General features: G+C 41.6%; 1 protein-coding gene across 3 annotated transcripts in view; it reads left to right on the forward strand.

Annotated features, from left to right (window-relative positions):
• The window catches only part of Cd163 (CD163 molecule), a 25,549-nt gene extending 11,882 nt beyond the window's left edge, over positions 1 to 13,667 (forward strand). Inside the window, exons 7-17 of one of the 3 annotated variants that reach the window (XM_021190905.2) lie at positions 643 to 957; positions 1,052 to 1,366; positions 1,977 to 2,072; positions 2,156 to 2,470; positions 3,628 to 3,948; positions 8,533 to 8,844; positions 9,393 to 9,422; positions 9,787 to 9,894; positions 11,208 to 11,297; positions 12,646 to 12,775; positions 13,274 to 13,667. In XM_021190905.2, coding sequence (XP_021046564.1) covers positions 643 to 957; positions 1,052 to 1,366; positions 1,977 to 2,072; positions 2,156 to 2,470; positions 3,628 to 3,948; positions 8,533 to 8,844; positions 9,393 to 9,422; positions 9,787 to 9,894; positions 11,208 to 11,297; positions 12,646 to 12,775; positions 13,274 to 13,295 — 2,054 coding nt within the window. In that variant the 3' untranslated portion in view covers positions 13,296 to 13,667. Of the gene's footprint in view, positions 1 to 642; positions 958 to 1,051; positions 1,367 to 1,976; positions 2,073 to 2,155; positions 2,471 to 3,627; positions 3,949 to 8,532; positions 8,845 to 9,392; positions 9,423 to 9,786; positions 9,895 to 11,207; positions 11,336 to 12,645; positions 12,776 to 13,273 lie in introns of those variants that run through there. The other 2 variants (XM_021190906.2, XM_029535690.1) reach the window with 2 other exon arrangements.
• The last annotated feature ends 237 nt before the right edge of the window (positions 13,668 to 13,904 follow it).

Here is a 13,904-nt window from a genome sequence, read left to right on the forward strand (position 1 = left end):
TGTGTGTGTGTGTGTGTGTGTGTGTGTGTGTGTGTGTGTGTGTCACAGAGGCACAAGATCTAGGAGCATGATGTAGCTCTGTCCTTCCTGCTGACAGAGCAGATGGGGCACAGAATACTGTGTGGGGCTGGCAAGGCAGAGCAGAGCATGCACAGACAGGCCTGTTTGTCTATGAACCACTGTGATAAAGCCCTGTCAGAAAGGAACGGGAAGGGGACAGGAAAGTCACAGGCATCAAGTGTTCAACTTTTTAAAGCCTTATGTTCATTCCATGCTCCTAACAAAACTATGTTGAAAACCTATATGCAGATGTAGATAAAGCTACTCTAGACTTCAGACTGGAACAAGTGCCAAGCTGGCTGACAGAGCCCAAACTGTGAACAAACTGTATTGTATGAATAAATGCAAGTGAAGTACTAAAAGAAAAGGGAAGTTCTGATCTTGCTTTTCTTCAAAATCCAAAGCACTAGAATTTTCTTAGGACAGGCCCAATGAAAGGTTCTAGGGCCACAATTTGCTATGCTGTCTAGACAGAAAATCCAGGAGGTGCAGGTTGAAACTGCAGAGAACCCTGGCTCCTAGTCCCACCATGAGTGAAAATGTTGAAATTGTACCTCTCACAGAAATATTATTATTTTTCAGGCCACAGGGAACCCAGACTGGTTGGAGGAGAAATCCCATGCTCCGGTCGTGTGGAAGTGAAACACGGAGACGTGTGGGGCTCTGTTTGTGACTTTGATTTGTCTCTGGAAGCTGCCAGCGTGGTGTGCAGGGAATTACAATGTGGAACAGTTGTCTCTATCCTAGGGGGAGCACATTTTGGAGAAGGAAGTGGACAGATCTGGGGTGAAGAATTCCAGTGTAGTGGGGATGAGTCCCATCTTTCACTATGCTCAGTGGCGCCCCCACTAGACAGAACTTGTAGCCACAGCAGGGATGTCAGCATAGTCTGCTCACGTAAGACAAAGAAAATATCTTCAAATTGCTCCTAGGCTGTGAAAGAGAGTTGGGAAGTCACGGATGTCTTTTCTAAATCCCGGTCTCCTTTTAGGATACATAGATATCCGTCTGGCAGGCGGCAAGTCCTCCTGTGAGGGAAGAGTGGAGCTCAAGACACTCGGAGCCTGGGGTCCCCTCTGCAGTTCTCACTGGGACATGGAAGATGCTCATGTCTTATGTCAGCAGCTGAAGTGTGGAGTTGCCCAATCTATTCCAGGAGGAGCACATTTTGGGAAAGGAACTGGTCAGGTCTGGAGTCACATGTTCCACTGCACTGGAACTGAGGAGCATATAGGAGATTGCCTCATGACTGCTCTGGGTGCACCGACATGTTCCGAAGGACAGGTGGCCTCTGTAATCTGCTCAGGTGAGAGGATGAAGGGCAGAGCCAATGATGAGCCTCTCCACAGTGCTTTAGAATCAGATGGGCCTGAGTCAGGGATGAAGCAAAAGAAAAAGAAGCAGTCTGTCTGGGAGGTTCATGAGACCTGTGCTAGAATAGTAACTTCATTTGTCGTATTAGAGAGTATGCAAATCTGATTTTCATCAACCTTATTGCCATCTAGTGCTTACTGCAATGGTTCTCAATATTCCTAACGCTGTACAGCTCCTCATGTTGTGGTGAACCCCTCCCACCATTAAGTTATTCTTATTACTACTTCATAACTGCAATTTTGCTATAGGTATGAATAAAGTAAATATATAATGTGCAGCATATCTGATACTCCACCTCCTGTGGAAATGTTCTTCTCTTCCCTGGAGGTCGCGACCCACAGATTGAGAACTGGAGTCCATGTTTTTTCAAAGCACCTGCTCACTTTCAGGTGTCCCATCTACCCCTCCTTTCTCACCCCTCCATCCTCCTCTTCCTTCTTTCTCAAGCTATGTTTGTCCTCAACTCGCCCACAGAACTCTCCATCCAGTCCTCATTCTTCACCCTTTTTATCTAATATTCCTGAAACTTTGGGTGTTTTTAGGAAACCAATCCCAGACACTGTTGCCGTGTAGTTCATTGTCTCCAGTCCAAACAACAAGCTCTACAATTCCAAAGGAGAGTGAAGTTCCCTGCATAGGTGAGAATCTGTGATCGACCTCTGAAATTGACCTCAAACCTTGCCAGAATGCATTATACTCTTATCTTCATTTCTCTTCCCAGCAAGTGGCCAGCTTCGCTTGGTAGATGGAGGTGGTCGCTGCGCTGGGAGAGTGGAGATCTACCACGAGGGCTCTTGGGGCACCGTCTGTGATGACAATTGGGATATGACTGCTGCCAATGTGGTGTGCAAGCAGCTGAACTGTGGCGTGGCTATTAACTCCACTGGCTCTGCTTACTTTGGGGAAGGAGCAGGAGCTATTTGGCTAGACGAAGTCATCTGCACTGGGAAAGAGTCTCATATTTGGCAGTGTCATTCACATGGCTGGGGACGCCATAACTGCAGGCACAAGGAAGATGCGGGTGTTATCTGCTCGGGTAAGTTCTGCACATAACTCCCGATCACAAGTGAATTTAAAATGACTAAGGTGCAAAGGGGAGTGAATATCAACCTGAAATATTCTCCCTGATATTCTGCTCAATCATTTCCAGAGTCAGGAGTCCCAAAGCATTTGTTCAACGTGTTGATACAATCTCATGTGTTGGCTAGTACACTTACTGTAAAGAGAAAAATACAGAAATAGGCCTGGATTTCATAACATTGTTAACACAGAAGTACTTCTATAAATGTATGCACAACTGAATATTGGATTCAATGGCACACTTGATAGCAACAGTGTAGATAAGGTAGATTAAGAAGAATAAACATAAATAAATTCTATATATTTATAAAGGAGATAAATACCATATTAAAATAAATCTTAAAAGCAGATAAATGAGTTATGTTTGCAAAAAGAGCAAAATTTACCATAAAGAGGTCATTGTACACAAAACAAGCCTCAGAGACTTTTATGAAACAGAAAAATGCCCCCAGTTGCAGTGTGTTAGGAAAAACAGTAGTGTGACTAACTAGACGGAGCAACCGATCCCTATTTAATGACATAAATCTGCTTAGAGGGCATCTGTGGCAGACTAGTGTGTCAAAAAAAAAGGAAATAGTTCATTTTAATGTACACAAAACATTGGTTTTAGCACCTGTGTCTCATTAAATGATAAGTATCAAAGATGTTGCTCCAAAGCCCATATCAACATTGAGCATCTGAGAGGATGCATCCTAAGACCTGACTTGATCAAAGACTGGAATGTACAGGAACTGAGACTTCACTGCCGTATTCCTGAAATACATAGTTTACATGTTAATTAAAACCAAACAAGAATGGAATAAGATTCCTTGGGTTAAAATTAATTTAGGGAGAATTACATCACCAAAAGGAGTTGAGAGGCTTTGGTTGAATCACAGAAGTGTCTTTCAAGTACTCACAGTCTTCAGAAGAGATCCCTTTGTACAGAACTCCAGATTAGAAAGCCGGGTGGTGGGTAAAAACTAATACTGCATTTTACTAAGATCCATTGGTCTGTTCAAAAGTTACTAACGAGTTTCTAGGAGTTGACACATTGAATCTGTTCCAGCCATTTCTAAGTTAGAGAAAATGGAGTGTTTTCTTCAGAGAAGTTGTTCTTCTTTTCCCCCCCAGAGTTCATGTCTCTGAGGCTGACCAATGAAGCCCACAGAGAAAACTGCACAGGTCTCCTTGAAGTGTTTTACAACGGTACATGGGGCAGTATTGGTAGTAGCAATATGTCTCCAACCACTGTGGGGGTGGTGTGCCGTCAGCTGGGCTGTGCAGACAACGGGACGGTGAAACCTCTGTCTTCAGACAAGACACCATCCAGGCCCATGTGGGTAGATGGTGTGCAGTGTCCAAAAGGAGTCAACACTTTGTGGCAGTGCCCCTCGTCGCCTTGGAAACAGAGACAGGCCAGCCCCTCCCAGGAGTCCTGGATCATCTGTGACAGTGAGTATCCTTTTTCAACAGGAAATTTCCATTCTACTCCCAACCCCCATTCTGACTGGTTTTTCTGTCTCTGGTGTTTAGCTGTGGCCCTAATTTTTAGTCTTTTATCTATTCATCAAGATCATATAATAATAGTGGCATTACAATAAGATACCTCATAAACTTTAAGATGTTCCAGAGCTTTATAAATGAAAACATTTTAAAAGCCGTTTTAAAATGTCAGGTTTTTTTTTTTAATTTTCTGTAAAGCTTTCTTTAAAGAAGCCCAAAATCTCTCAACTGTATGTTTTTTGCAATATCAAAATAAAGCACCTTTAATTAAGAGTGAAGACAGAGAGCATAACCATAATTTTTACAAGGCAAAAAAGTTTTAACAGTATAAACTATTTATTGTTTCCAAAATCAATATCAAGTGGCTTCCCTTTATGTTATAAAGTTTAGCTGCCCAGAAGAAAAGTTATCATATTTGAACATATGGAAGTGCAACTTTAATACCTCTTCTTTATTTAAAAAAAAAAAAAACAAAATAAAACAAAACAAAAAACTAGTTTTTAAGACAGGGTAGAAATTATTTAAAAATCTTGCCCCAATTTAAAAGTGTCTTTGGATACCTGTCCCCTTGGCTGCCTCATGCCATGTGTTGCTGCTCAGAGCCGCTCCAACCCTGAGTTTAGAGTTTTCAGTTAACATTTTGTTACAAATGTTACAGATTTTCAACCATACCCAATAACTATAACCAAGATACAGAACATACATTTAAGAGCAGGCAGAAACAAACACGAAGTGACCACATACATTATACATTTAAAACAGACAAAACTTTCCTTACTTCCTCCAGCTGTTAATTTCAAGAGAGGAGCACTTTGCTACCTGCCGAATCCAATTCTCATGGGCGCAGTGGTTCTGTAGCAGGAGTAGCCACTGGCTTCCTGACCGGAGAAAGCTGAGGAGTTGCTGGTGCCGCTTTAAGAGCAGCTTGTACAGATGCCAACCACCCACCCACACCACCCCCAGCTTCGCTGTCAGCTTGATCCAGGGGAAGAAGGTGGGACTATGCCTACAGCGCTCAGCTCCTAGCTGCGGGTGCGGGGCTCCAAGAGCACCATCAGTTTTATCAGTTTTTGTTGTCCCGATTCAGCCTCTTTTTCTGAAAATCCTTGATATGGGTTAAGCCGAAGTCAGCAGATGAAGTACGGCCCATTTTTTTTTTTTTCCGAATATGAAACAGCAACAATCAAGCTAAACGAAACTACAGACACAAACGGACAGACATGGATAATCTGTCATGCCCAGAACCAGAACCAAGTGTTATCCCAGTGTGCGACAGGATGTCTTAGGTCTATTTCTGACCCTATGTCCACTTTCTTCTTTCTTGGGTCCCAGACAGGTTCCCACCAGAAACCAGAATACAGATATAAGCTTACTTCCGGTTGGTGTTTGGCCAGAATGTTACAACGTTTTTAAGCTCCAAAACCACAAACATCTGTGCCAAGTTAACCCACCAATAAGGATTTAGAGATAGGGGACTTCCTTAGGAATATGTATTTGTGGTACACTTATATGGTTCCCATTGGTTGAACTATTTAACCCTGGCAACTTGCCTAACATTCATGTCTCAACTTGTCAATCACGGTGTCAGTTACCCACGTACATATCTCTTCTGCCAAGCAGGATGGCCATTGCCCAGGAATGCCTTGGGAACTTAAACTTTATTTGACCCCTATTCAAAATGGAAGTTTATTCAAAATGGCTTCAGTTTTGTTCCTTCTTACCTTACTTTCTGAGAAAACATGAGATTTTATTTCCCTGTTCAAACTCTAGCTTGATTTGTTAAGTATCATTAGGCAGAGATGGGTAACTTCCAGATAATACTCGGGATTGGAATAGTTGGTTTTATGTAATTATTATAAGTATATATGCACACACCAGATCAGTAATTATTATTCCAGATCTTTGTATTCATGTACTTGAAAGTTCTATTTGATTGATTTCTCTAAGAAAACCAAGAAGCAGAGAATAACTGGTTGATAAAAGGCCGACTTTCCTTTCTCTACATTTCTTCCAAATATTTAACCTTGCTACACTGGTATAAGACAAGACTCAGAACGGCCAATCCTGAACTATCTTTTCATTATGCATCTCCTTAACCTAGGAGGCTGATATTTCTGTCCACATCACTTTTGTCCATGTGAGGAAATTTAACTTTCCACGTGAGTCATGTCAACTTCATTCACCTGCAGTTTCTTGAGTCATACTATGATTCTTTTAAAACAGTATCTTTAATAGTTCTTTGAAAACTTCATGCTGTGTGTTTATCCTCCCCCTTCTCTCAACTCCTACCAGATCCACCCCTACCCCTCTATATATCCAACTTTGTCTCCTCTTTTATTTTTATATCTCATTAAGCCCAGTTTGTGCTTCCCAGATACTTGTGGGTGGGTGTTCGACCTTGAAGCTTGGTCTTACTAGGGTCTATACCCTCTAAGACAATGATCATCCCTCTCCCAGAAACTATTGGTGACCGATAGCTCTTCAGTTGGGGTGAGACTTCACACCCACCTCCTTTCTCCATGATGGAAATGTTGCTGGCTAGAGCTTGCACAGGCCTGGTGCATGCTGTCACAAATGTTGAGTTCACATGTGCAAGTATCCTGTTGTGTCCAGAATATACTGTCTCCTTGTAGTCACCCACCGTGTATGGATCTTACAATCTTTCCACCCCATCTTTGGGAGGAAAAAATTCCTGAGCCTTGACAGAGGGGTATAAGATAGACATTCTATTTAAATCTTAGAAGCATAGCATCTGTTATTCTCTGCATACTGACAAGTTGCAGTTACCCTCCCCATACTCTTTCCTCTACCCTTCCTTCCCATTTGCCACACCCTTTAACCCTTCCCTTTCCACTGTCCCAGTTTGTCCATGTATATCACAGCATTCTATCCCCCCTCCTCATGGTCTCATTCTATTTTCCTGACCTCGATGGGTTTTCCAAATGAAATACACATGCCCAAAGACTCAAAGCTAGAACTCACAGACGAGACAAAGCATGTGGTGTTTGTCTGTGTGGTTTGTTAGCTCACACAGGATGATTGTTTCCAGTTTCTTCTATTCATGTGAAATGGTCATAATTTCACTTTTCTTAACAGCTGAAGAATATCCCATAGTTTAAGTGTACCACCTTTTCATTTTCACTTCATCAAGTGGTGGACATATAGGTTGGTTCTATTTCCTGCTTATTGTGACTAGAGTAGCAATGACCATGGATGACCAAGTGTCTTTATAAGATATAGGGGGCCTTTGGGCATATGCCCAAAAGTGGTATAGCTATATCATCCGGTAGATCAATTTCTAGCCTGTTGAGGAATGTCCACATTGATTTTCATAGTGTCTGAACCAATTTGCTCTCCTACCAGCAGTGTAAAAAAAAGTTCCCTTCCCTAAACCCACACCAGCATCTTCTGTCTTTTGTTTTATTTTTTATTTTAGCTGTTCTGACTGGAATATGATGAAATCTTAATGTAGTTTTTAGCTGCATTTCCCTAATGACTTGGGATGTTAAATCTTTTCAAAATATTTCTCTATTATTTGTGTTCTATCTTCTGAGAATTCTTTGTTTCATCCCTTGCCCTGTTTTTTAATTGGTCATTTGTTTTCTTGACATTAATTTTCTGAGTTCTTTCTGTGTTCTAGGTACTAGCCCCTTGTCAGGTTTATAGGTGGCAAAGATTGTTTCCTAAGCTACAGGCCCCATTTTTCACCATAATAATGGTGTACTTTGTTGTACAGAAGTTTTCTGTTTCATGTGGTCAGTCCCATTTGTCAAGTGATGAAATATATCCAGCTTGATGAAAGGACATATACATTTATAAAAGAGGAATTTTTATGAAGTATAATTTTTAAACCCTGCATTAGATTTTATATATTTTATTAATTCTTGGAGAGTTTCATACATGCACACAGTATATTTGGATTATATTCATCCCCTCCACTCCTCCTCCAACTCCTCTCAGATCCAGCTCCTTAACTCCCCTTCCAACTTCATGTCCTCTTTATTGTCTTTCTTCACAACCCACTGAGTCCAGTCTACTGCCCATATACTCATGGGTGTAGGTCCATCTACTGAAATAAGGTCAACCTACCAAGGATCACATCCCCAAAGAAAATGGACTCACCAGCCTCCAAGAGCTGTCAGCTGCCAATTCTTCAGTCAGAGTGGGCACATCATCCCCTCCCTGTTCCACGCTGTAATGTTGACTGGCTTGATGTTCTGCAGATAGCCACAGCTACTGTGGATGCAGTGGTCCTGCCGTGTCCAGAAAAGATTGCTTTGCCTTGGTCTTTCTCAACCTCTGGGCCTTACAATCTTTCCACCTCTCCTCCCACGATGGTCCCTGAGTCTTAGAAGAGAGGAGTGTACTGTAGATGTCTAATTTATAGCTGTTACTCTCTGCACTTTGTCCAGTGCACATTAAATAGTTTTTAAAGCACTCAAGTCTCCCTCCCTTCAGAAGCTTTCAGTTCCTCTGGCATAAGCCATATGTCTCTGTTTTTTGTTTGTTTGTTTGTTTTGGTTTGTTTTTTAGACAAAATAAGACTCCAGGAAGGGCATACAGACTGTTCTGGACGTGTGGAGATCTGGCACAGAGGTTCCTGGGGAACAGTGTGTGATGACTCCTGGGATCTTAATGATGCTCAGGTTGTATGTAAGCAGCTGGGCTGTGGCAAAGCTGTGAAGGCACTAAAAGAAGCAGCATTTGGTCCAGGAACTGGGCCCATATGGCTTAATGAAATTAAGTGTAGAGGGAATGAGTCTTCCCTGTGGGATTGTCCTGCCAGACCGTGGAGTCACAGCGACTGTGGGCACAAAGAAGACGCTTCCATCCAGTGCCTCCCAAGTAAGTGTCAACAACCTGAATTGAGCTGGACTCTTTGGTAGCAAAGGTGAGCCAGGCTTTAAAGTGTGATGTTTGAATGGTTGGTCTGGCAACAAGGGGGTATGATGGGAGGACAATTGTGATGTTTCTATCTAAAGCAGCGGTTCGCAACCTTCCTGATGCTCAACCCTTTAATGCAGCTCCTCATGTTGTGGTGACCGCCCCCAACCATAGAATTATTTTGTTGCTGCTTCATAGCTGTAGTTTGCTACTGTGGTGAATTGCTGTGTATCTGATATGCAGGATATCTAATATGAGACCCCCAGATTGAAAACCATTGACCTATAGGAATGGTGAAAAAACATTTACTGTTACACAGTGGCTGTCATGGAAGACAGGCATATAATCTATGTATCTGTGTGCAGAAGAGATGCTGGGAGACACAAGCTTTAGGTGGGAAGGGGAGGTTTGCTTACTTAAGCAGCAGTGAAGGCACATACAAGGAGATACTGATATTTGCTTCATTCATGGCCTCCAGAATTGAGTATCTTTCTCTTTTTTCCCTGTAGTAACAACTTCAGAATCACATCGTGGCACAGGTATATCCTGAAATTTATAAATGTGGGATTAATTTATAAGCATGGGACTATGTTATTTAGAATCCCTCTTGTATGAGGAGGGAGTGTGGTGGGGATACCCAGAAGGGGCTCCACCTGCTCAGAGAAGAAGGGGAAGTGGAGGGGAGAAGGATTGTGGGAGGGTATGACTGGGAGGGGCAGTGAGCAAGAGGTAAGGTGATTAATAATAATTATTAATAATAATTAATTAATTAATTATTATAGAATCCCTCTTGTTTAGGAGACTTTGGGTCATAAGGAGCCCAAAGGATTAGAGCTTTACTTCAGGGCCAGGGAAAGAGAAGCTGAGACTTTATCATTATTCTAAATATTTACCCTTGCTTAGGTCACCCCACCCTCACTGCACTCTTGGTTTGTGGAGCCATTCTATTGGTCCTCCTCATTGCCTTCCTCCTGTGGACTCTGAAGCGACGACAAATTCAACGACTTACAGGTGTGAGCCAATGATAATCTCTCTAACACATCCATAGCATAAAGGTGTTCCTGGAACAATTATAATATAAATAAGCAAATTACTCAAGTATGAAGTGACTAGAAAGCAGGGAGCTACAAGCAGTTTGAAGAGTTTCTTGGAATATAAGGATCAAAATTTCCTTTGGAGGCCAGGGGGAGCAGGGATAGAAGCTCTGGTTACAGTAATGTACTCTGCATTCTATACATTTAATTGGCATAGTTAATTAACAGAATTGGTAGTTTAGAATGAATATACAATTTATGTTTTAAGATGAAGGTTTGTACCAGGCAGTGGTGGTGCATGTCTTTAATCCTAGCACTTGGGAGGCAGGGACAGGTGGATTTCTGAGTTCGAGACCAGCCTGGTCCACAGAGTTCCAGGACAGCCAGGACACAGAGAAACCTTATCTCGAAATAAAAATTAAAATTAAAATTAAAAGATGAATGTTTGCCCGTATTTAATTTTCCCCAACCATAATAACCTTAATGTAAAACTGGATTACTCTATCAAGCAACGTGCTAGGATCTGAAGGTGAAAAGGGGGATAATAAAATAATAAAACGTTTTTGTTTCATGGAACTTTGGGTTTAGGAGAATATTGATATATGGCAGTGCTCTATTGATATGAATGAGAAATAAAGTGACAAGAAAAGAGAGATTATCTGCAGGAAAAAGGAGGATGGAGGGCTTCTGAGATGCCTCTTGAGACAGATTTTAAAGAGAGTTCAGATAACTGAGCAAGATACATTCCAGAGAAAGAGGACACGACCAAGTACAGGAAAGTATAAAGGATAACACAGTTGTCCTCATCGAGTGAAGTAAGGATCAAATAGAGAAGCTGCGTGCCAAGCTAGAGTAGAGGGAAGGAACAAGTTATGAGACCCTTGTATTTGCAGGTCCAAGGTTGCCTGCTCATTAGAATAGCATCTGGGGAAAGCAAAGGGATCCAGCTGTGCTTTTGAAAGAACTTTGAGCAAGCACATGCCTGAAAGGTTGGAGTAGGACCACGGGGTTGACAGGAGCAGCCAGCCCTGTGGAACAGGAAAAGGCTTTAGAGTGAGAATGGAGGGAAGTGGAAGCACTTTTAGTCCATCACAGAGCAGTGTTGGCTTCCTTGGTAGGAGAATGAGTCATTACATCATAACCTAGAGATGATTTCCTATCTCATACAAGTAGGCTGGTTGAAAACAACAGCATAGATAATTACTGGGTATGTTTACATTGCTGGTGAGAGATTCGGGTGAAGGAGGGACGGTTTTAGGGGTACCCACTGATCCCTAACTCTCTTATCAGTTTCCTCAAGAGGAGAGGTCTTGATACATCAAGTTCCGTACCAAGAGATGGATTCAAAGGCGGATGGTCTGGACTTGTTGAAATCCTCGGGTCAGTGAACTGTATAAAAGTCTAAACCTTGGAATTTAGTAAGTGCCCGCAATTGAGGCTGAGCATCCTACTTCGATTACTAGTTGAAAAAGTTCTAAAACCCTGTAATGGGAAGTTTGTGGTGCATAGGAAGAAAAACAAAAGGGATAAATGTCTCACAACCAAAACGTCAAGAAAGGCAGCCATGAGCTGAAAATTACTTTTAGAGGACATAAATTGTAACCACAAGGAATTCTATCTAGCCTAAGAGGCCAATCACTGAGAGGGGTGCACCAACATACTACGACTTGGACCTCATTTTGCTGAAACAGAAATCCATTTTCTAAAAGGCTGCAACAAAGACTGTTTAAATTTTCTTTTCTTTCTCTTTTTAAAAATAATTGGGCTGTGTATACTTAAGGTCTGCAACATGATGTTATGGAGAACACAGAGGCGCTATAAAAGTTACTAAACCAAAGCAAGAGAGCATTTCCACAGTCTGATAGGAATCCTGCACACAGCCCAGTGTTATCGCCAGTGCGCATGTGTTCCACAGGCGTGCCTATACCCACTCTCCTGTGCTCATTTTCTTTTTTTTTCTCTTTTTTTTCTCCCCCTCCCCCCCACCTCTGCTCCCCTACCCACCCACTCCCACTACTTGGCCCAGGCCTTGCCTTGTGCTGGGTCATATAAAGTTTGCAAGACCAAGGGACCTCTATTCCCAGTGATGGACGATTTGGCCATCTTCTGCTACATATGCAGCTAGAGACACAAACTCAGGGGGTACTGGTTAGTTCATATTGTTGTTCCACCTACAGGGTTGCAGCCCCCTTCAGGTCCTTGGGTACTTTCTCTAGCTCCTCCATTGTGGACCCTGTGTTCCATCCAATAGCTGGCTGTGAGCATCCACTTCTGTGTTTGCCAGGCACTGGCATAGCCTCACAAGAGCTGTGCTCATTTTCTTAGCATCCTCCTACCTGAGTCTTTTCCTTCCAGAATCCACTCCACTCCCTGTTATATCTATCTTTGAATTTGATTTTAAAGTTTCAAAGTTCAAGCTTTCCATATTCCATCCAATGAGACACCATAGCTGTCCCCAGAACCAACCTTAGCTTTCATTCCAGGAGAAATGCCCTAGTGTTCATTATCATCGCTCCTCAGGAACCCTCGGGAGGGATTTGGCTTGGTTCTTCAGTCTGTTGCTGCTGCTATGTCAGATGTTATTTAAGGAACAGGAATGGTGTTGTGCCTCTTAGCTCATACATTTTGACTGCCTGATTATAGGCAGTTTTTATATGCTTAAAGAGCTTCTCCGACACTTGAGGCCAGGACTGGCATATATTCCCAGTAATTACCTTCTTCCTTCCAGAAAATTCCAACAATTCATATGATTTTAATACTGATGGACTAACATCTTTGTCTAAATATCTTCCTATTTCTGGAAAGGGGCCATGCAGAGGCACACTGAAAAGGAAAATGATAATTTATAATCCACTGAGGTGAGTGAGAATTTATCCGTCACTATTCAAAACAGTCACACTCCTCTTGAGACAAACAACTGTTCTTGTATTAGAAAGAAAAGAATGCATATACATGCGTGTTTCCAGATAAATATATGTATGCGTATATATTTATAAATATGTATCTGTGTTTAGATATAGATTAACTCTTTGTAACTATGACTTAACCATTGCTAAGGTGTGTGAATGTGTATGTGTGTGTGTGTGTGTGTGAGTGTGTGTGTGTGTGTGTGTGTGTGTGTGTGTGTGTCAAGAAAATTCTTAGAGCTAAGGAGAAGCAGGGTCAGTAAATAGTTTGAAATATTATAGGGATCCTGTCAGGCAGTTATAACATTTGTATAATTTATGCTATGATAAAGATTGTACAAGACATTACAAATGGCAGAAAATAGATCTAGAAGGTTTAGAGAGATTGTAAGAAGATGTCATGTTCTTCTATGTAAAGACAGAAATGACCTTTTTCTACTTGTGGGTTAGGTTGGAGTTTAAGAAACCTTGACAGGACAACCAGCTAAATGGAACAAGAGCCCAGTTCACACACGGATGACCACAGCAGAATCTTCATGCTGTTCTTTGTTTTCTAGAACTCTTCTGAACCTGCAAAAACCATATTTGTGAATGTGACCACTTAATAGAGTTGGGAGACTTTTGAGGGAATTAAATAAACAATATTGCTATTATATGGTTTGCTTGTTTGCAATAGGGTCTCATTATGTAGCCCTGGAGATGGTGACAGACAGCAGGCAAGCCTAGAATTCACAGAGATCTGCTTGTCTCTGCTTCCCAAATGCTGGGATCAAATATGTGTACTACCACATGTGGTTTAACCATTGTGTCTTGATTTTATAAATTTCTGGTTGGTTTTTCTGACGTTTTTAGGGTTTCATGAATATAAAATAATGTCTTTTCATTTGTTATGCTAATTTTTAAATATTATAAACTTCCTTGTAGTGAGTTTAAGAATAATTTTCTTATAACCAAGTCAATTCATTTTCACTTTGGATTTTTTAATAAAGGGATATGGTCATTGTGAGCACACACACAGCATTTGTGACTGCCTGTATGAGGACTTCAAAAGAATGTTTTAAAAAGAAAATAGAGGGCTGGA

The sequence above is a fragment of the Mus pahari genome, chromosome 2 (assembly GCF_900095145.1).
Source record: "Mus pahari chromosome 2, PAHARI_EIJ_v1.1, whole genome shotgun sequence".
Classification (NCBI taxonomy): domain Eukaryota; kingdom Metazoa; phylum Chordata; class Mammalia; order Rodentia; family Muridae; genus Mus; species Mus pahari.